The sequence below is a fragment of the Salmo trutta genome, chromosome 39, assembly GCF_901001165.1.
Source record: "Salmo trutta chromosome 39, fSalTru1.1, whole genome shotgun sequence".
In the NCBI taxonomy this organism is placed as follows: Eukaryota; Metazoa; Chordata; class Actinopteri; order Salmoniformes; family Salmonidae; genus Salmo; species Salmo trutta.
Window position 1 is genome coordinate 19,770,616 of NC_042995.1, and position 24,444 is coordinate 19,795,059.

The following is a 24,444-nucleotide window of genomic DNA, read 5'->3' on the forward strand; positions in this document are numbered from 1 at the left end:
CTGGTCAAAAGTCGTGAACTATATAGGGAATAGGGCGTCATTCAGACGCAGACATAAACAGAAATACCTTGAGCTGCAGGTCCAGCATGCACAGGTCCACTGCCTTATCCAGCCTCCAGCCCAGCAGCCCTCTACACACTGTTCCCACCATGGAGTTACCCAGGGCTAGCTGGCACACCTCCAGGGCCTTGACCGAGGTGAGCCCGCTCGGGGTGGGCCACACAGGCTGGGCCGCTGGTCGCTCTGCAGACAAGTGGTGGTCCTCAGGGAAGAAATAGGCTAAGCTCTCCAGGTCCGCTTGGTTAAGGGACTGAGAGGTGAAGATGGGCTGGAACTCATACAGCGCCTAATAATGACAATAATAACAATAGAAAAATGCTTAAATAATATCAAGGGTCATTCAAATAAACTCAAGGACACTATACAACAAGAAAAACAAAAAGAGAAGATAAAATCCAAAGGAAGAACACCTGTCTCTTTGTCTTGGGCCTGTTGTCGTCTACGGCAACCAGGAAGTCTCTTCTCTGCTCCCTGTCAATCTCTCTCTCATTCTTATCCCCGTGGTCCCCAAACCCACCATAGTCCACCATCTGGGAACTAGGCTGTTTGTGTATCTCCATAGGTAGAGCTGGGACGTTCAGGATGGACACTCCCTGGTGGCCACTTTGTTCTGGGTCAGCGCTCCTAATGTACTCAGAGGTAGTGTCCACCCAGGGGAAGACGGAGGTGTCATCCACGTTGTCGTGAGACTGGCACTGGGCCTGGTGCTGGGGCGACAAGGGGTTAAAGTTATAGTGGCTATCTCCGGTGTGGCCCGTGGCGAAATGCAGAGACATGCTGTAGCCCTCCCGACACCGACAGAAAGGCCGTAGTTCCTCCACCTCCATTACAGGGGGCATGGTGTCAAATACGCTCTCCCCCGCGGCTAGCCTGACACAAAGAAGAAACAGAGGGATATGGATCAGACAATGAGCTATCTCATCAGACTCTGACTTAGAGTAAGCCTTGGGGATAACACAGAATTTGATAAAGGCTTTCTTTTCTCATGCCAGACAAAATAGAAAAGGTAACCCAAGGTTATTACGGAACAACAATTCACTTACAAACTAAATGACCAAAAGGAAAGGGGTGTGGGAATGTACACTGAACAGCTACAAGCTCAGGGGAACTCTCTCAGATCTATATAGAATCATTAATAGTTACCTCCATTCCTGCACAAAGCGTTCTTGTTCAGTGCTCCCATAGGTGGTCCCATCAGGTCCATGGAAGTCGTTGTGACCGTTCCGGTTAAACGTCCCACAGAGTCCTGTAGTACTGCTGTAGTCCACACTAGGAGCTCTGATTGACAGGCTCATCCCCCAATCACTGACGTCCGCCCTCACAAAGGCCCCAGATGGAAAGATCAACTACAAAAGGAATAAAAAGGGATAAAAGCATCTGCTAAATGGAATATATTATTATATATTATAAAAGTAAGAGTTAACCTTTATTTCACCCAGATGCCAATTCTAACAGATCTTAATGCAAACTGCATATTACAGAATGAGTTCACTCATAGTTTTCTTGTGTGGATCAGTGTAGTACATAGAGGAACCCATCAAAACAACAACACCAATCTCCAGATCTTTCTATCTGGAGAACTAGTGTTGGACATTACATTACATCAATCGTACAGTGTTGCAGATTTTCCATAGCAGAAAGGTGTTTTTCCATGACTGGTAAAAGTTGTTTCATTCAATATTGGGCTCAGTGGGCTCACAAAGTCACACATCCCCAAACCTGTCTAGACAGTGAGGGAGGTAACAGCCCATAAAAGTGGTGGTAATGACTTTAGCAAAAAGCATGAGCTGACGCATACCCAAAAATGCTTGTAGAGGTGCTGACTACCCGAGAAAAAAACTGTACAAAAAGAAAGTCACACAAGCTATATATGCTCCCAACAATTGAATGGGTAAACATACTTGGTAAAAGTAATCACTTTAAATGAACCAATACCTACTGTGATTTTTTTCCCCTGATGAGATTCATGGATCTTGATCCGATACTGACTGGAGCCGCTGGTCCCTCTGGACCCACTGTTATATCCTCCCAGGTTCTTCAGAGAGAGCTGGGGCCTGGTCTCCTGAAGCTGACCGTTACACATGTCCAGCATGACCACCTTAAGGACCACAAAATAAAAATAGGTAATTGACTGTATTGTGTTATCCTTATAGTTTTCTACTGTTTTTACAAGCTGTATATATATATGCAGAACCAGGTGTGTAGGAAAACAAGACAAAACAAATGGAAAATAAAAAGTGGATCAACGATGGCTAGAAGACCGGTGACGCCGACCGCCGAATGCCGCCCGAACAAGGAGAGGAACCGACTTCGGTGGAAGTCGTGACATAAATGGTTTAAATTCTCCACAATAAGCATATATCAAAAAATTGTCATACATTTACAGTCAAATATAATATTTCAAAATATAAGTCTGTATATTTTAAGAGATATTTTGATCAATTTCATCCATTGCCACTTGTTATGAACATTTGCTTGTTATTCATTCAAAGTGTTATGTTTCTGTGGTACTCAAAGGCTGACAAATTGGCGATTGAGCCACCAAAATGGGTGATATAGGCGACTTGCCATCAGACTTTTAGCTCTATGGGCAATCAACTCAGTTTAATTTGCATATCAAAGATGAGACTCAAATTGGTATAGAGATATTGAATGAAAGCTAATTTATGTTTTATTTATGCTGGCTGCCACGCCCTCCCAGGATCCAAATCTGGGGTGGCTCCATATCTATATCTTTTAGGGGTACATACATCTACCTCTGTGCCAAATTTGGTGCTTTTATCAGAAAGTTTACTATTGAGTCGACATTTACATTTGATTTTGTAAATAGGGATCTTTTAGCCTATAGTTTGTTAAAGACAGAGGTTGATGGGAAATTTTATCAAGCAATCCAGTCTCTTTACAAAGTGCCAATTGCTTGTGTGCGTGTTAATGAATATCGTACAGATTGGTTTCCCACACCCTCGGGTATAAAACAAGGAGACGCCTTATCACCGACTTTGTTTGCTTTGTTTATAAATGATTTGGCAAATGAAATTTAACAGTTAAATATTGGAGTAAGATATGAGGAAATGCTTAGTATCCTTTTATATGCTGATGATACTATTTTGATGGCAGAAACTGGAAAAGTCCTTCAGAACATGTTATTATGTGCAGTCTGTTGGTGTAAAAGATGGAGACTCATGATCAACCAGACAAAAACACAGATAATTACTTTTAGAAAACCAGTTACTAAGAAATATGTTTTTCAGTTTTGTTTTGGTGAAGACATTCTGGAGTTTACTAGCATCTATAAATATCTGGGTCTTTTTATTGATGAACATATTACCTTTCTATATGGAACATCTGCCCTGGCCGACTCAGCAAGTAGAGCTCTTGGGGGAGTTCTAGGAAAAACCAAAACACTCAAAGATATTGGTTATGCCACGTATTCCGGACTGTATCAGACGTGTGTGTGTCCTGTTCTGGACTACTCAGCAGGAGTGTGGGTTGCTAAGAGGTATTTAAAAGAAAGAACATGTTCATAAGAGAGCAGTACCTTACTTTTTAGATGTCCACAAGTTTGCACCTCTGCTTGCAATAACTAAGGACATGGGCTGGGACCCCTGTGAGGTGAGATGGAAGGCGCGTACGGTGATACTTCGGAATAGACTGTTTGATATGTCAACTGCCATGAATAGCTAATAAAGTTCTTTAATGGGATCTATCCATAGGGGGAGCATGGGCAACTGAAATGTCTGACCTTCTTCAACAGTCTGACTGTGAACGTCTGTATGAAAACCAAATTAAGGGAGACATTAAAAAAAACAACTGTTGATGCAATATGAAAACAATTGGGTGGAGGAGATTACTCATAAACCCAAACTGAGAAACTTTTGTTTGAGTGAGGGTTAATTGGTGTGTGAGAGATATATTATGTATAACCTACCTAAAAACAAGAGATCGGTATGTGCACAGGTAAAATTGCCTCTGCGTATTGAAACAGGTCAGATCAGGGATATTGCCTCTGCGTATTGAAACAGGTCAGATCAGGGATATTGCCTCTGCGTATTGAAACAGGTCAGATCAGGGATATTGCCTCTGCGTATTGAAACAGGTCAGATCAGGGATATTGCCTCTGCGTATTGAAACAGGTCAGATCAGGGATATTGCCTCTGCGTATTGAAACAGGTCAGATCAGGGATATTGCCTCTGCGTATTGAAACAGGTCAGATCAGGGATATTGCCTCTGCGTATTGAAACAGGTCAGATCAGGGATATTGCCTCTGCGTATTGAAACAGGTCAGATCAGGGATATTGCCTCTGCGTATTGAAACAGGTAAGATCAGGGATATTGTCTCTGCGTATTGAAACAGGTAAGAACAGGGATATTGTCTCTGCGTATTGAAACAGGTCAGTATTATGGTGAAATGGAAGAGGAAAGACTATGTAATTATTGTGACCTCAGTGAAATAGAGAATAAAACTCATTTTATCCTCTATTGCCCTTTCTACCACGATATAGGCTTGCTCTTATTCCAGAAAGCACATCAGGTATACCCTGGCATTATGTGGCTGAGTGATGAGGAGAAATTGAAATGTTTTTTTGTCCATTGTGTATTTCCGTTTGCAGAATAATTACATATAGCATGGAATAAAAGAAAACGGCTACCGATAATTAAATAGTAAAAATATTTATCTTCTATGTGGTTAATGATGCGTGTATATATATTGTGTATAGGCTTGTCTACCATATGAATCTTCTCTTTGTGTCAGACTGTTTCTTTTCTGTATTTATTTGTCTGTATGTACAGTTGAAGTCGGAAGTTTACATACACCTTAGCCAAATACATTTAAACTCAGTTTTTCACAATTCCTGACATTTAATCCTAGTAAAAATTCCCTGTCTTAAGCCAGTTAGGATCAGCACTTTATTTTAAGAATGTGAAATGTCAGAATAATAGTAGAGAGAATTATTAATTTCAGCTTTTATTTCTTTCATCACATTCCCAGTGGGTCAGAAGTTTACATACACTCAATTAGTATTTGGTAGCTTTGCACTTAAATTGTTTAACTTGGGTCAAACTTTCGGGTAGCCTTCCACAAGCTTCCCACAATGAGTTAGGTGAGTTTTGGCCCATTCCTCCTGACAGAGCTGGTGTAACTGAATCAGGTTTGTAGGCCTCCTTGCTCGAACACGCTTTTTCAGTTCTGCCCACACATTTTCAATAGGATTGAGGTTAGGGCTTTGTGATGGCCACTCAAATACCTTGACTTTGTTGTCCTTAAGCCATTTTGCCACAACTTTGGAAGTATGCTTGGGGTCATTGTCCATTTGGAAGACCCATTTGCGACCAAGCTTTAACTTCCTGACTGATGTCTTGAGATGTTGCTTCAATATATCCACATAATTCTTCTTCCTCATGATGCCATCTATTTTGTGAAGTGCACCAGTCCCTCCTGCAGCAAAGCACCCCCACAACATGATGCTGCCACCCCGTGCTTCATGGTTGGGATGGTGTTCTTCAGCTTGCAAGCCTCCCCCTTTTTCCTCCAAACATAACGATGGTCATTATGGCCAAACAGTTCTATTTTTGTTTCATCAGACCAGAGGACATTTCTCAAAAAGTACGAACTTTGTCCCCATGTGCAGTGGCAAACCGTAGTCTGGCTTTTTTATGGCGGTTTTGGAGCAGTGGCTTTTTCCTTGCTGAGGGCCTTTCAGGTTATGTCGATATAGGACTCGTTTTACTGTGGATATAGATACTTTTGTACCTATTTCCTCCAGCATCTTCACAAGGTCCTTTAATGTTGTTCTGGGATTGATTTGCACTTTTCGCACGAAAGTACGTTTATCTCTAGGAGACAGAACGCGTCTCCTTCCTGAGCGGTATGACGGCAGCGTGGTGTTTATACTTGAGTACTATTGTTTGTACAGATGAACGTGGTACCTTCAGGCGTTTGGAAATTGCTCCCAAGGATGAACTAGACTTGTGGAGGGCTACAATATTTTTTTCTGAGGTCTTGGCTAATTTCTTTTGATTTTCCCATGCTGTCAAGCAAAGAGGCACTGAGTTTGAAGGTAGGTATTGAAATACATCCACAGGTAGGTCCTGTGTGGCTCAGTTGGTAGAGCATGTTTGCAACGCCAGGGTTGTGGGTTTGATTCCCACAGGGGACCAGTACGGAGAAAGAAATGTATGAAATGCATGGCATCCTTTCCTGGAATTGTCCAAGCTGTTTAAAGACACAGTCAACTTAGTGTATGTAAACTTCTGACCCACTGGAATTGTGATACAGTGAATTATAAGTTAAATAATCTGTCTGTAAATAATTGTTGGAAAAATTAATTGTGTCATGCACAAAGTAGATGTCCTAACCGACTTGCCAAAACTATAGTTTGTTAACAATACATTTGTGGAGTAGTTGAAAAACGAGTTTTAATGACTCCAACCTAAGTGTATGTAAACTTCTGACTTCAACTGTATGTTTGTATGTGTATATATGCAGTGTGTATGGATGTATGTATATTATTGTACTGCTCTAGGGATGTAATTATTGTTTGGATAACCTTAGACTATTATGTATTGATGTATTGTATTTTTTTCACTCTGATGCACAATGCAGAGAACGCCGGAAGTATTATCATTTAATTACCATCGTGAATTATTGTAATGTTTGTTAATGTGTCAATTAATCCCATATGGGATGAGTTGCCAATTGACGATTTGACCTGAAAATAAAATTTCATTAATTCATTCATACAGCTTAGCCATGCACACCTAGTATACAAAAGAGTGATTACGTTTCATTCCTCCATTTGACCTCTTGTTAGCACTTTTAGGGTTAATTTTCAAATAAATTAAATCAATCTATAATTCATTCAATCAATTAGTGATTTCCCCAAAGCATCTTGCCTGCTCAATGTGTAAATTGATGTGTTAAACTGTAGCGCTTTGTGTTTTATGTTGTAAATGTGTCTTTGTATTAAACTTTTTGTGCTGCTGTTTTGGCCAGGTCTCTCTTGTAAAATCGATGTTTAATCTCAATGAGACGAACTTGGTAAAATAAAGGTAAAATAAAAATGTCATCAATCAACTTCGTTTCCCTCCCTGGCCGCCATTCCACAGTTACAGGACACAGCGTAATGGCGGCTGCCACAGTCCCACTGACGAGCCTGGACCTCGAACGCTCGGTGAAGGCTCTTGTAGAGGATGAAGGTACCCGTCTGCTGGTTCTCATAGCGTCTGGTGGGGAGAAACAGGTCTTAAAACAGTGATGATAAATTGGGCTGATATCATAGCTGTGATGTTCTTACTTAAAATACCAAAACAACATTTATGTATTGTGCATCTTGCTCGTGAAAACGTTTGCGACAATTTCTTAGAATTGAACATGTGCATCAAATAAGTTATTTTAAAGTTATTTTACTGGTAAGTTCAAATAAATGGTAAGACCTAGTTTCCAATAATTGTCACGTTGGTATGAATGAGTCGGGAGACAGGTGCAGGAATACGTAATAGGGTTTTTATTTCACACAAATTACAGCGTGCCATGTAATCGGGGACGAAGACCAAAAACGTATACAACACACAGGGTTGAAACCCAAACAAAAGAGCGATGAGTACCTTGAATAAATAACACACGCGCACAATGATTAACACACAGGATGAGACCCGTAATCATCTGCGCAATCCACAATGGTACGAAAGCCCAAAACACACAGCACAGGTACTCACACGCACCAATGGACATTGTAACAATAATCAACAGCCCAATGGAAACCAAAGGGCACATATATACAAATGCAATCAGTGGGAATAGGGGACAGGTGTGCGTAATGAAAGTTCCGGAGGGATCCGTGACAATAATTAGCATATAAAAAACACTTTTCCATCTAATCAAGCAAAAAATGTATTTTGATTATGGAATCTAGAGATTGCATAAGCACAATGAAGGTGAAGCAATTATTTAAAAAAAAATAGGCTTTAAAATGTTCTATCCATTTAGAAAGTTATGGACTGGTCCCCTTCGGTCTGAAAAACACTTAACATATTGTAACGGTTGTCGTCGGGAATAGAGGACCAAAACGCAGCAGGAATGTGGATGCTCATCTTGTATTTATTTTAAATAAAGAGAACACCAAAATAACAAAACGAAGAACGCACGAACAACAAAACAGTCTTGTCATGCTCACACAGGCAAAACAAGAAACAATCTCCCACCAACACTTAACCAAACACATACCCATATATAGGACTCTCAATCAGAGGCAACTAGAAAACACCTGCCTCCAATTGAGAGTCCAACCCCAATAAACTAGACATAGAAATACAAAAGACTAGAGACCACATAGAAATACAAACCTAGAACATAACCCCAAAAACCCGGAACTAACTAAACCAACACCCTACTAAATAAATCACCACCCCGAACCACATAAACAAAATACCCTCTGCCACGTCCTGACCAAACTACAATAACAAATAACCCTTATACTGGTCAGGACGTGACACATATTTATCTCTGAGTATTGGGTGTTTTTTGCAATGTTTTCAAGTACCAGCATTGACCAAACTCTCACGTAGTGAGCTGTGATAGGATAGTTAATAATAATAATTACAGTAAAGAACTTAATCAGTTAGCAGGAGGTGGAGTGGTGATTTAAATAGCTCTTCTTGATCATTAAAATCGCCCAAAACAAGTCATGTGGGGGGGGGGGGAAGTTATGCATAGTAAATGAGACATTTTTTGAAACACACTGTATTTCAATGTACATGAAGGCCTATTGGAGGAAAGAATGGGGATGTGAAATGTGAAGTGGGTACTCGTCTCCAAGTCTGTGTGTAACACTAATATATAATAATAATATAGGCCATTTAGCAGATGCTTTTATCCAAAGTTACATAAATCGTAAATCCAAAGTGATTTACATATGCATGGTCCTGGGAATCTAACAAGCGACAAGCTCTACCAACTGAGCAACAGAGTACACAGCATGCTACAACCACAATGCCCCAGTTACCTACCTGCCATCCGATGTAATGATGTTTGGATCAGTCAGAGAGTAGCAGCTTGCAGTGGGAACATCTTGAACTGTGACCTGTAGAGGTATGAGGAACAAAGCTTAGCGTGACCCACTCTGGTCGTGCTGATTAAAGTGTCGGCAACAGCACAGGGCTTTCGTGTGTGTGTGTGTGTGTGTGTGTGTGTGTGTGTGTGTGTGTGTGTGTGTGTGTGTGTGTGTGTGTGTGTGTGTGCGTGTGTTTGTGTGTGTGTGTGTGTGAAAAACAGGCGAAATGCTTTCATGTCTAAAACACTAAACACAGATGTGGCTAGCCTGATTGCATGACTGAGTGATGACACAACAAAGGGGAAGTCAGAAGTTTAGGAGGACACAACGGTTTTGCTTCATGAGTAATGTTCAGACTTAGTTTAAAGGAAAGAGTGGAAGCTCACGTAGAAAAGCAGTGTGAGGGATTTGTCGTTGGTTCATAACAGTCTTCTCTTGAACCATGTAAACACTGTGGTGCTATGTCATGCAGACAGTTACTGCAGTTCTGTTAGTGTCATAAGCAGCTGTTCTGAGGCTGACAGCTACCTTATCTCTCTCTCGGACCTTGAGTGGGGTGGGGCTATAGACCATCCAGAGGCGTGGTTTCGTAGAAAAGAGAAGTAGAATATTCTAAAGTTCTAATTCCATTCTGGTGTTCTAATGTGTTGTAATTACATTTCTATGGGTCTCCAGGTCAGACCTTGAGGGGTGTAGGGGTGTATCCCCTCCAGAGGCGCGGTGCGTCAGAGTGTGGCGTGGCGCTGAGGAGGCTGGGGCGGTTGCCGTCGCGGGTGAAGTCTGTGACGGCGGTGAGGGTGATACTGGCAAAGGCACACCCCTGGCTGCGGCTGCAGGCTGCAGTAGGCTGCAGCTCCACCTGGCAGGTAGACAGGGCCATGTTGGGGGCCTCCACGCTTGGATCCAGGCTGTCTGGGAGGGTAACAGGACACATAACAGTGTCTGCTTAGTAAATACCCCCACAGAGCTGCAAGACAAGACAAGCCTGCATATGAAATCAACCCCTAGCCCCTAGATCTGAGAAAGGATTGGATGGTTGTAAACAAACAGGAAGTAATCGCATGTTGAGTCTCTTGGTTTTAAACCTCTCTGACACTAGTACAGTAAGCACTGGCTCACACAGTGGGGCTCCCGAGGGGTCTAAGGCACTGCATCTCAGTGCTAGAAGCGTCACTACAGGTGCACAATTGGCCCAGCGTCGACCGGGTTAGGGTTTGGGTGGGACATTAAAATGCAAATCATTTTCTAACATTGTTGACATGCGTTTTTCTGGATTTTTTTGTTGTTATTCTGTCTCTCACTGTTCAAATATACCTACCATTATAATTATAGACTGATAATTTCTTTGTCAGTGGGGAAACGTACAAAATCAGCAGGGGATGAAATTATTTTGTTCCCTCACTGTATGTGTAATTCATCCAAACATTTCACTGAGTCATATGGCGTGTAGGCTACATGAGCAATGTGCTAGGGCTGGAGCCGTGGTGTGTTTAACTCAACCCTCAGTAAAGTAGTGACCCCGATCTAGCCCAGCTGTGGCATCAGCATGTGTGGAACAAATCCTAATGAGTGAGTCCAAGCCTGCCTTGTACTGCACAGGTTGTCATGGATACACACTAGTACCAATAGTATCCGTCCACACATGGTTTCACATGGCAGGGATGTACGGTAATTTAGCAGACAAACCACTAATACAGTAATTGCTCTCTCAAGTTTCAAGTTTTCTTAGTCGTATACAGGATACACATGGTATACACGGTCCAACCAAATGCTTACTTGCAGGTTCCTTCTAGACAATGCAACAGCAATAAGAAATTAGAAAATATAAGAATACGAACGTAAAGTAAATGGCTCAGTAGAAAAGAATAAACATTTTAGCATAAGTATAATTCAGGAAGGCACAATTTATAGTCCAATATCTAGACGTGTATTGGGGAATGGGGTGGATTGGGGGGCGACTGTTTAAATTGTGCAGTATTAACAACAGTCTGGTAGCAGCAGTTGTGATGTGTGTGTAGCAAAACAGTTGGAGGCCAGGAGTCTGAACCCTTTGGAGTTGGCACTGATGTGAGGCAAAGGTGTGTGCTTGAAGTGGTCCTATTCAATGTCTTCCTCCTGTGTGTCCACATTTCTGACTCATCGTTGTTGGTTACAGAATACAACCGTGGTGTCATCAGCAAACGTAATGATGGAATTGGGATCATGCAAAGCCATGCAGTCATGGGTGAACAGGGAGTGCAGCAGAGGGCTGAGGACACACCCTTGGGGGGCCCCTGTGTTAAGAGTCAGTGTGGAGGAAGTGTTGTTGCAAATCCTCACAGCCTGTGGTCAGCCCTTCAGGAAGTCCAGGATCCAGTTGCAGAGGGTAGTTTCCAGACCAAGTGCTCTGAGCTTGGTGACAAACTTGGAGGGAACAACAGTGTTGAATGCTGAACTGTAGTCAATGAACAGCATTCTCACATACTGTAGGTGTTCCTCTAGTCCAGATGTCTTAGGGACGTGTGAATAGCGATGGAATTAGCATCTTCCGTGGATCTGTTGGAGCGGTAGGCAAATTGGAGTGGGTCCAGTGTGCCTAGCATGCTGACCTTTACGTGGGCCAAGACCTGTCTTTCGAAGCACTTCACGATTACAGGGGTGGGTGTGACAGGGCGATAGTCATTTGGGCATGTCACCTTGGTTTTCTTGGGCACTGGGACTATGGTGGTCTCCTTGAAGCAAGTGGGGACTACAGCCTGGGACAGGGACAGGTTGAAGAAGACTAATGTCTAATATCTGTGTTAGAAGAAGAGCCTCAATGCCACGTACCAATTGCAAAGAAAGCATTTGATGGGAATCATGTGAAAGAGTCTTCCCAGCAATTAAAAGTAAGAAAGACCAACCCTAAACTGAGTCTGATGTATTCCTCTACCCTTCCTGCCCTCCTTTCTCTTCCCTAACAATCTGACACACTTTCTTCTATTCTTTAATTGAACCCAGTCATAAAGGTCAAGAGGTCAACAGGATCCATCCATTGGTTAAGCCGCCACAAACACACGCACGCAAGCTCACACACAAGCACACAAACACACACGTACACACACACATCCACATCCACATGTCTGGTAGGCATTATTACCGTCTCCCCCAGTCTGAAGTAGACTCCGTCCATTTCCACCAATGAGAAGGTCTCCATGATAGAATCTTTCCTGATCTCCACCTTCATATTGGATGCCAGGTGTCGGGCCCAGACCACCAGGTAGCCCAAGGGGAGTCCCGAGGTCGTCACCCCACTGAAGGTGCATCACAGGTGGACACTGCTGCCCACCAGTTCTGGGGCGATCACAGGCTTGTAGGATAATGCAGGGAGACTTGCTGAGCAAGGGAAAGATGAGGGATGAACAAGAAGTTGATATCAAGGACCAACCAGACATGATTAAATAATACTATTTATTTGAGCTTGTTGTAGTTGTTTACCTTTGCATCGCCCATTGACTTCCACCTCACCCGTGGGGCATAATTCAGGTCCAAATTCTGATATGGCTAAAAACAAGAAAAATACAGTTAGACCTTTATTTTTGGTATTTCCTTAATTCCACTGTGTACTTGAAGGCTTTAGATCAGAGCGAACGAGTAGAGCAGCAGACATATCTTAAGGCTAATAACAAATTCCAAATTCCAGCGAAGCAGTCACCCATACATCCCATCACACCAAACTGACAGTGATTCTGTAATCCTAATTCACCTTTGGCACAATATCCCATACACCCCTGGGTGGGCTGCAGGTAGTACAGGAGAAACTCTCCACAGTTGCGCAATGAGATGGGGATGCGGAAGAGGCAGCAGTCCTTGGTGCTCCCGTGGAAAAACTGCCAGGTGGCACACGCCGAGAGCTGGCGGACCTTCCCTGGGTGGGGCAACGAGCTATCAGTCAGAGACAGCCACACAGGCGCCTGGGTGCCACATCTGTTCATCTGGAGAGAAGATAATGACCCGTATTCACAAAGCATCTCAGAGTAAGTGCTGATCCAGGATCAGTTTTGCCTTTTAAATTGTAATGGATATGAGGGGGGACTTGATCCTAGATCAGCACACCTACTCTGAGACACTTTGGGAAAAAGCTTCCACCTGTCTTGTTGCTACTCATTATACAGTTTACACTCAACTTTTCACGATCAACAAAAAGCAAATTCAAGAAGCAAAAACTAAACACAGCTGTATTGAATGAGGTCAGTTGTATGGACTCATTTACATGGAAATTAATCATGTAATTCATGCCTTGCAGTTTGGATGTTTATAAAGAATAATCCTTATAATTCTCATAATACACCACACTTTAAATATTGGATGCACAACATGTTTCCTCATGAAAACCACTTGATTAAATACAGTATCTTCAAGTAAATTCAAGAAAATCCCCCCCACTGTGAAGAGTTAATCATAGCTTTGCCTGTATCGATGGTTCTAAATGGTAAATAAAACAGGCCCTAAAATGGAGCCTTGTGGAACCCCTTTACACACTAGGTGCAAGATGGCTAAGGTTTAACAGCTTTAGCTTACTTCCACACAGCTGGTGGGCATCTCTGCAGGCTTGTTATTAATGCTGAAGCGGTACCATCCTGGAGAGAGGGAGTGATCACAGATCAGGTCCTGTATAGCAGTGTTCTGCAGATCACTGGAGTCAAAGTCCACGCTGTGATACGGGTTCCTCAACATGCGGTAACCTCCCAGGTAGCACTCTGGGGCTGGGGGAGACAGAATGACAAGGTTAGAAAGAAAACACGTTACATTCACAGGATACATTTTATTTTTAAGATGAACGTATTTGGAACATAAAAGTCTTTCTGGGTAGTTACTGAGATGTCAACCTGGACTGTGGAGGAAGGGAGGGTTGGAGGGAGTGAGGGAGTGAGGGAGTGAGTGGGGCATGGTAGCAAAACAAAGTAGCAAAATATGTCATTCCAGTGGCTCTATATCTTCAGTCAGATCATTAAAGGGTGGAACTAGAGTTAATTTACTGTAACCTTCAGAGGGAGAGATGAGGAGGGTATATTCAAACAGGTAAAAATAACACTCATTCATTTACCTAACTCCCCTCCTTTCTAAACTCAACCCTGGAGGGTTAGACAATAAAGCCAGCGATCCATGACAAGGTCTGAACATAGCTCGCAGCTGAAGGCTAAAAATGGAGAGAAAAGGACTTTAAAGTCAGATTTCTCACATCCCATGTCTATTCAAGTGTCAAAGAACCTGCACCAATATCACACTCTGTCTACAATAAAGCAATGCTCTGCCTTCTTAACAACATTATACATGACATTTTAGTCATTCAGCAGACACTCTTATCCAGAGCGACTTACACTAGTGAATGCATTCATAAATTTTTTTTTCTTCTTTTTGTACTGGCCCCCCATGGGAATCAAACCCACACACCATGCTAGTGTTGCACACACCATGCTAGTGTTGCACACACCAGGTGCACACACCATGCTAGTGTTGCACACACCATGCTAGTGTTGCACACACCATGCTAGTGTTGCACACACCATGCTAGTGTTGCACACACCATGCTTTACCAACTGAGCCACAGGGAAAACGAGGCAGGTCCTACAGATTATCAACCAGGCAGGTCCTATAGGCCCTAGTTTTGTTGCACCTTGACTGCTGTTCAGTTGTGTGGTCAGGTGCCACAGAAAAGGACTTAGAAAAATTGCAATTGGCTCAGAACAGGGCAGCACGGCTGGCCCTTGGATGTACACAGAGAGCTAATATTAATAATATGCATGTCAATCTCTCCTGGCTGAAAGTGGAGGAGAGATTGACTTCATCACTACTTTTATTTATGAGAGGTATTGACATGTTGAATGCACCAAGCTGTCTGTCTAAACTACTGGCACACAGCTCGGACACCTATGCATACCCCACAAGACATGCCACAAGAGGTCTCTTCACAGTCCCCAAGTCCAGAACAGACTATGAGAGGCACACAGTACTAGATAGAGCCATGACTACATAGAACTCTATTCCACATCGAGTAACTGACGCAAGCAGTAAAATTAGATTTAAAAACAGATAAAAAAAACACCTTATGGAACAGCGGGGACTGTGAAGCAATACAAACATTGCATGCACACACACACACACACACACACACACACACACACACACACACACACACACACACACACACACACACACACACACACACACACACACACACACACACACACACACACACACACATACACACACACACACACGGATTTAGTACTGTAGATATGTGGTAGTGGTGGAGTAGGGGCCTGAGGGCACACAGTGTGTTGTGAAATCTGTCAATGTATTGTAATGTTTTAAAATTGTATAAACTGCCTTCATTTTGCTGGACCCCAGGAAGAGTAGCTTTGGCAGCAGCTAATAGGGATCCATAATAAATACAAATACAAATACACTTGTAGCGTCGTGTGTGTAGGTGGCAGGGAAGTCAGGCGCAGGAGAATCGAACTTGGTATAAAATGGAGTAGTTTAATAGCGTTTAACAAAACTCCAAAACCAAGGTACACAATAAATACAGTGTTTTCCAACTGCTTACACACAAAATCTTTTCATGTCACACGATTTTTGAAACCTCTCACTCAAAGTGCAAAACTACACACCAAATATCCAAAACCATAAGCTATTTCTCAGCCTTTGACTCAGTTGTCAATTGCATAAAACACTTTTTTCAAAACACTACACACAATTCTCGACCTAAAACACAAAAATCTATCAGGAAGTGACTTGCTTTCCTTTTCCAAACACAACCAATCAAAATGCTACACTTATTCACCAGGTCACACACACACTCCTCACATGTGCAAACACTAATTGCTTAACTGATCACTAACCAATCACTGCTTTACTGTAGTATAGGCCTATAAATAGGTCAAAGGGCAGATTACCTGTTTTGAACAATGGATGCCAACAATGGACAGAGAGCCAGAGGAGTAGGAGGGAGAGGCAGGGGACAACAATGAGGACAAATTCAAAGACGAAGAGTTGGAATAGGAAGAAGCGGACGAGGGCAAAGAGAAGGAAGGAGAGCCATCTCTGATGAGATTAGGGCAACACTTGTTGATCATGTGATCAACCACAGTTTGACCATGAGAGGCTGGACTGCGAGTCCAGCCCAACTTGAGTCGATTTACAGTGGCGTCCATAATTCAAACCTTCAGAAATGAGAACAGGTATGCAACTATCTAATGACTATTTTAGCATTACAGTAATGTACTGTAAAATACATATGGCCTTCCCTGTAGCTCAGTTGGTAGAGCATGGTGTTTGCAACGCCAGGGTTGTGGGTTTGATTCCCACGGGGGGCCAGCACAGGAAAAAAAAATGTATGAAATGTATGCATTCACTACTGTAAGTTACTCTGGATAAGAGTGTCTGCTAAATGACTAAAATGTAAAAAAAAATTATAGTATTGCGTAAACATTTGTAACTCTAAGCCATCCATTTACTGCACTGCATTGAATGAATGAAGTTGGTTATGCTGTACTACCTTTTTTTGTACATTGTTTACAGTTCCTTTGCTGAACACATACTGTGTTTGAATTCTGTACAGAGTGGAAAGGCAAAGACATCATGGAGGACGCTTGTTTACAGCTGTACAAGAGACTGCAATTATAAATGTGGTTTTGGCCAACAATGCAATTAGGATTCGAGAGATAAGAGAGCATATCTTGAATAATGACACCATATTTAACAACATCAATGCTGTAAGCCTGTCGACCATACAACGCATCCTCCAACGGCACCGAGTGACGATGAAACAACTTTACAAGGTGCCATTTGAGAGAAACTCTGACAGAGTCAAGAATATGCGACATGACTTTGTAGAGGTATGTATACTTCCAGTACTTCAGACATACCATATTTACTCATCTGTATATCCTTTTGTCTGTTACAGAGTATTGGAGCTGGATGCCCATGTAATTCGCCATTCATTTATTTATGTGGATGAGGTTGGCTTCAACCTCACCAAAACCACGCGCCGCGGAAGAAATGTAATAGGACAGAGGGCAATTACCAATGTCCCTGGGTGTGCTGCCATCACTCAAAATGGGGTCCTCCATCACAATGCCACACTGTGTCCTTACAACACCGGCCATATGCTCACTTTTCTGGATGCAATTTACACAATGCTTGTCCCTGATCCAGATCAGGAGCCTACTAGATTTGTGGTTTTATGGGACATTGTTAGTTTTCACCGGGCTGTTCTGGTCCAAAACTGGTTTGCCACCCATCCACAATTTGTAGTTTTGCACCTACCCCCATATTCACTTTTTCTAAATCCCATAGAGGAATTATTCTCAGCCTGGCGCTGGAAAGTGTATGATCGCCAACCCTATGCCCGCATGCCGCTTCTCCAGGCAATGGAGGACGCATGTGGGGACATAGAGGTTGCCTCTGTCCAAGGTTGGATACGCCATGCTAGGAGATACTTCCCTTGATGTTTGGCAAGAGAAAACGTATCTTGTGATGTGGACGAAGTATTGTGACCAGACCCAGCCCGGAGAAGAGATGAAGCGTAGCTTAGCACTGGTGACTACCAGTGCTACGTGTTCACTATGGTGTTGAATGATCAATTACAAAACATAGCATGTTACACATTTTGTTACAGTACCCCCAAATGATGTTACATATTTCGTATCATTTGGATGCAGCAACAGTCTGCCCCCCTTGGCTAATGAAGGTTTGTCTTGGGCTGAGAGTTCCCTAGAGACTATTTATGACATTACCTCATGACAGTGCTGTAAACTCTGTTAAAGGCCAATTTGACTAGGTTAACCAAACAGCAACAGCCCAGTCTCACCTCTGTCATCCTCTCCTATGGAAAACATGGCTGTTTGGAAAACCTTTGACCTTCGTGCTTGGAGATAATTAGTTCCCAGACACAGACATGGCGTATGTATGCAGAGAGAGGATTTGTAAATACAACACATGCTCTCAAATTTGGACGGCAAGGAAATATAAATCATTTTCAGTGTTGCCCTCCAGACCTTGTTGAAGACTGAATGTGGCCTCTGGGGCAAAATGAGTTAGATACTCCTGCTGTATGAAGTAACTTGATTGGATGGAATTTGGTATTTTATTAGGATCAACATTGTTTCAAAAGCAGCAGCTACTCCTCCTGGGGTCCACACAAAACATGACATAAAGAACATCAATAGACAAGAACAGCTCAAGGACAGAACTACATAAAAAAAATACATATCAATGCATACACACAAACTATCTAGGTCAAATAGGGGAGAGGCGTTGGTTTGCTGTTTATTTGAGCAATATGAGATGGAAGGAAGTTCCATGCAATAAGGGCTCTATATAATACTGTACGCTTTCTTGAATTTGTTCTGGATTTGGGGACTGTGAAAAGACCCCTGGTGGCATGTCTGGTGGGGTAAGTGTGTGTGTCAGAGCTGTGTGTAAGTTGACTATGCAAACAATTTGGGATTTTCAACACATGAATGTTTCTTATAAAAAGAAGTGATGCAGTCAGTCACTCAACTCTTAGCCAAGAGAAACTGGCATGCATATTATTTATATCAGCCCTCTGATTACAATGAAGAGCAAAATGTACTGCTCTGTTCTGGGCCATCTGCAACTTAACTAGGTCTTTCCTTGCAGTACTGTACCACACGACTGGACAATAATCAAGATTAGACAAAACTAGAGCCTGCAGAACTTTTTGGAGTATTGTATCAAAAAAGCAGAGCATCTCTTTATTACGGACAGACCTCTCCCCATCTTTACAACCATTGAATCTATATGTTTTGACCATGACAGTTTACAATCTAAGGTACCGGCAACTAATTTAGTCTCCTTAACTTGTTCAACAGCCACACCATTCATTACCAGATTCAGCTGAGGTCTAGAACTTAAGGAATGATTTGTACCAAATACAATGCTCTTAGTTTTAGGGATGTTCAGGACCAGTTTATTACTGGCCACCCATTCCAAAACAGACTGCAACTCTTTAAGGGTTTCATGACTTTATTAGCTGTGGTTGCTGATGCGTACATGGTTGAATCATCAGCATACATGGACACACATGCTTTGTTTAATGCAAGTGGCAGGTCATTGGTAAAAATAGAAAAGAGTAGCGGGCCTAGAGAGCTGCCCTGCGGTACACCACACTTTACATATTTGACATTACAGAATCTTCCATTAAAGAAAACCCTTTGAGTTCTATTACATAGGCAGCTCTGAATCCACGATATGGCAGAGGTTGAAAAGGCATAACACATAAGCTAAGACTTCATCCAAAATGTTACCCTTCTCCCTACATAGTGCAATACTTTTGACCAGAGCCCTAAAGACACAAGCATTATATAGGGAATAGGGGTGCCATTTGAGACACAGACTAGGTGACACACAACAACAGGCTCCCCAGCAGGAGTGTGGCATCATGATCTGACCTATGACCCCAACCATGGTGCTGCTAGTGTAAGAATGCTTTGTTGTCTCATGAGGAGATGGTCATCAGAGTCCATTCTCAGGGCAGTTGTTTAGTGGTTTAATTGAGACTCTCTGACTACACACACACATGCACAAACGCACACACGCTCGCACGCACGCGCACACACACACACACACACACACACACACACGTGCGCACTCACCCACACACACAACATGCTGTGGTGAACTAAAGGGTCAGGGCCCATTCTTTGATTTATTTGTTGTGACAACTCTGCTGAAGTAGCAAATGACCCGCTGATTCGATGTGGGAGAGGATAGAAGAAACACCAAGGAACTAGTGCTTACTCTCCCTAATGGTATAACTACTAGTCCCCTGCACTGTAAACCCCAATGTGCTGCCATTACTCAAAACCTTTGAGGAAACCCGTTGCACTTAAAGGGATAATTCGGGATTTTGGAAATTAGGCCCTTTATCTACTTCCCCAGAGTCAGATGAACTCGTGGATACCATTTTTATGGCAGTTTGAAGGAAGTTGTTAACTAGCGGTAGCGCAATTGCTAACTAGCGTTAGCATAATTACTGGAAATCTATGGTATCTGCTAGCATTCTAGCAGATACACATAGACTTCCAGTCATTGCGCTCACTCTAGTTAACTTTGGCTTGCAAAACTACATCTAACTTCCTTCATACTTGACACAGAGACAATAAAATGGTATTCACAAGTTCATCTAACTCTGGGGAAGTATATAAAGGGCCTCATTGCCAAAATCCTGAAGTATTCCTTTAATATATATGAATACGGTCACCAAAAGGGATTTTGTAGTCATTACTCAAACTGACAGTAGTGGTGTGTGGGTAAAACCACACACCAAGCCAGTAAAAAAGCCATATCACAACCTATGTTATGATATTTGCGTAGTTTGCTCTATAACCTATTTCTTCATATGCCACTGTGGTATACAATAAAGACGTGACAAAAAAAAGACAACAGTCAGTTAGTGGCGGAATAAGTTTTACTAAACATATATTTGTTTCTTCACAAAACCGGAGAGCAACATCTGTCCGGTCAAGTCCACACCCTACTTGTAGACTACCGTAATTTCCGGACTATAAGCCGCAACTTTTTTCCCACGCTTTGAACCTCGCGGCTTAAACAATGACGCGGCTAATATATGGATTTTTCCCGCTTTCAATTTTTTTTGAAAGGAGATGACTTCAGTGGTTTCAGTGCACAGGAGGAGGAAGATAGTGACCAATGTCTTTCTTGGTAGGCTACTGTTTACTGCAAATTGTTTATTTTTTGTTACAAGCCGTGTTTCGTTAAAGCCTATTTATTTTTGTTACAAGCCGTGTTTCGTTAAATCCTATTTATTTTTGTTACAAGCCGTGTTTCATTAAAGCCTTTTTATTTTTGTTACAAGCCGTGTTTCGTTAAAGCCTGTTAAAGTTAATTTGTTTCAATGTACCAGTAGGCACCTGCGGCTTATAGACATGTGCGGCTTATTTATGTTCAAAATAATATATTTTTTTTAATTCAGTGGGTGCGGCTTATATTCAGGTGCGCTCAATAGTCCGGAAATTACGGTAGTTGAAAGCTAATGCCATCCTCCTCTCTTTCATGTTGGCAAAACGGTCTAAGGCTCTGTATGCTTTTAGTTTTAGTTTTCATAGGCTACCTAGCTAAAATGCTTGCTAGCCTAATTACCTCGCATGGACAACAATGAACCATCTAAGTTAGCTAGCTTGTTAACGTGAGACTACTAGGCTACATCTAGGCTACATATTGAACCTCAGTTGTCTCAGGCCAGTGGCACAATATATTAATTTATGGTTAGATCAGAATCGGCGTCATAATCATTGGCCTGTACAGAGAATTAAGTCAAAATCACAAGTCCAAATTGGTGTGAAGCAAAATCCAAATGGGCCTCCCTTGAGGGCATTTTGCTGCACCAGGACAACCCATAGTTGAGCTCAGCTTAACGCTGATTGGCCAATTATTTTTTATTTTTTTTTATCAAGGGAGGATTCTCAAATGGGATCAATCAATGAATGCTACGGTGGTAACATGTCATGCTCTTTTGTTCCACAAAGCATCAGATACATGGGCTACACATACTGAGACAGAGGGCCTCACTCGGAGGATTTCTCTGGTGAGACTCAGCCACTTGCGAATTGATGGAAAATTCTGATAATACAGAGACTAAATATAAATCATTTTTATTTGTCAAACATTTGGGGAAGCCTGGCTTCCCTTGGTATCCATGAATACATGCCATTGCAAATGGATAGAGTCCCTGTGACCCTGGAAGGGGCCCAGATTTGAGTTGTATCAGCTTGAACATTTCGAGTAATGTCCCCACTAAGCCACTCCTCGAATATAATTTCCCAGTGTGCCTTGCCTTTTTGAGTGAATTGTAAAGTTACCACCCATGACTGTATTTGTTAGTGACAGAGACATGGTTGTTGAATTCATTCATTTTCAGTCCTGTGGCCTTCACTAAGTGAGTTCCTAGGTGAATGTTATCATTATAATTAAACTCTTTATGACTATACAGTACATATCTCATAAGGCCTTATTTTTTACACTAATACAGTGGCCTGAAACTCATGGTTTATAGGCCACATCAGGCCTGCAAGTAGGGTTGCAAAATTTCAGTAACTTTCCAAAAAATTCCCTGATTTTCTACAAATCCTTGAAGGATTTCCAGGAATCTCCCAACCGAAAGTTCTGGAAAACCTCGGAAATTTACCAGAATTTTGCAACCATACCTGCAAGTCACATTATGCTGGCTTGCAAAGTGATATGTAAATCCTACTGGAATCCAGCCAGAGTTAAGATTTCCAACAGTTGAAATATTTATTCACCCACAAACTGCATTCATAATGACTGCCAGTGATAGGACACAGTGTGAGGAGACTACCTAAGCCATTTAAACTGGAACAACCATTTCAGTAACGGGTGCAAAAAATCTAACTAAATAGCATGTGTAGCATAACATTAATTAATTAATCACTTAATGTACATGCAAAAACACAGATATTAAATACAATTTTAAAAAATCTACCTGCAATAGCACATGCTAGGAACAAAAGTTAATTTGTTATCATAACTTAAAATATAGTTGATGTGACTTCTCATTTCGTTTTGAGTCAGTACCACAGAAACAATTTAAGCGATAATGACTTTTAATTTACTTTGGGTTCAATTTACTAGAAGTATTTGAGTTAAAAATGCCTTGGGGCTTACATTGTAGGGGAGAAAAGGTCCAACTCCGAGTCTACAATGGTCATAGTTTAAGATGCCATTCATTACTTGATTCATAATCTAACAGTGGCATACATGTACTGTACTGTCCCACATAGGCTATATTTATAATGCTGTATTGAAATTGTTTTAATGTTGTATTACTGGTAACATAGTTACAATCCTGTAAAGCTGCCCCCAACAAAACTCCTTAAAGCATATCTACTTATCTACTTGTTGGCTGGTGGTGAGCGACAGGTATGCAAGGCTTTAGAACTAGACACCAAATTACACAGCAGCACAGCCTCTTATTGTGTTCTCAGCAACTGGCTACAGTGCCAAGTTCTCCAGCAGCTTGCATGTCTAAAACACTTAGGCCTACAATATTACGCATTATATACAACTTATATTATAGCCCTACTGTAAGGTGTTGAGAAAGAGACCTTAGCTACACAGCGCCAATTTCTCCAGCTGTTTGGATTTCTAGAACAGTTAGAATAATAGAGAGTCCGGTGCATTATTACTTAAGGTGTCAAAGCGTAACAATAGCCACAGAGCTATACCATACTATACTATGATTGTTTAACAGTATTTCATTTAGAAGTAGAACAACAAAAGGCTGGTTTAGATACCAAGGGAGACATTCGTTCCACCTCCCCCAAAAGCAACCCAGACTGTAACTGTATGTAAGGCTATAATGATTTTCAGCACTGCTATATTGTCTGCGGGTGTGTCCAATAAACTGATGCTTTCTTACCATATGGTCCATACCGCCATATCACACTGTCTTAAATCTGATGCAGCTGTCTGACAATGGAAAAGTTTGAGAAAATGTTCTGATCCTCTCAAGTTTTATCTATAAATTGTTATGAAAAAGTATCTGGAGGAGTGAAAGAACACTGAAAATACACTTTATATTATTCCCTGGACCATAATAAGTAATCAAACTGCAAAGCTCTCATCAGTCAACAATTGTACGCTAAACTACATTTTGTTATCTTCCTTTTTTATCAAGGGCAATAGTCGAGGCATTCACGTCTTACTGTACCTTTTTAAAACATGATTTATTCGACTTACCTAACTGGGCGAGCGCTCTCAACTGCATCAAATAGAGAAACACAATGCGCAGATATCCCGGGAATGACGCATGTGAGAGGCTGCAAACCGCGCAATCCATAGTAGCGGTTCACAATTTCACCGAAGGAAAAGGTGGCACAAATTTTCACAGAGGTTAAATCCCATTTGAGAATCCTCGAAAGTTTTCAAAATGTTCTTGAGTGACAAAATAGTACTCGTTTAGTTGTTTCAGAGCCGTGGTTCCTCAGATTGTATTAACGGTTGAATCCGTGGGAAGTTTTAGAGCGTTCTTTTCTTTTCAACCAACTTTTCTAATCAAGACACAAGTTGCTCAGTCTTACAAGGAGGAGAGAGGACAGCACATCCCGCTTTCAAGTCCACATACTAACCCTCGGGGTGTAGGTGGACCCTCTTGAAGAATCCATACTGTGACAATAGTCTTTGGCAAATTCAACTGGGACAAAGCCTCAAATATTTTTGTGGGAAATCGAAACTTTTTTTGTGAATAGAAATGTTATTACAATATACAAAAAATATAATTGACCAATTTATGATATTAGCTTAATTATA

The 24,444-nt window shown here is 41.8% G+C and overlaps 1 protein-coding gene across 1 annotated transcript in view; it reads right to left on the reverse strand.

Moving 5' to 3' along the window:
• The window catches only part of LOC115179271 (von Willebrand factor D and EGF domain-containing protein-like), a 54,376-nt gene extending 30,393 nt beyond the window's left edge, over positions 1 to 23,983 (reverse strand). Inside the window, 12 exon segments of the mRNA XM_029740649.1 lie at positions 68 to 346; positions 471 to 930; positions 1,204 to 1,406; positions 2,000 to 2,158; positions 7,138 to 7,285; positions 9,068 to 9,141; positions 9,794 to 10,023; positions 12,409 to 12,465; positions 12,568 to 12,633; positions 12,836 to 13,064; positions 13,651 to 13,835; positions 23,875 to 23,983. Coding sequence (XP_029596509.1) covers positions 68 to 346; positions 471 to 930; positions 1,204 to 1,406; positions 2,000 to 2,158; positions 7,138 to 7,285; positions 9,068 to 9,141; positions 9,794 to 10,023; positions 12,409 to 12,465; positions 12,568 to 12,633; positions 12,836 to 13,064; positions 13,651 to 13,835; positions 23,875 to 23,974 — 2,190 coding nt within the window. The 5' untranslated portion in view covers positions 23,975 to 23,983.
• Positions 23,984 to 24,444: the final 461 nt, after the last annotated feature.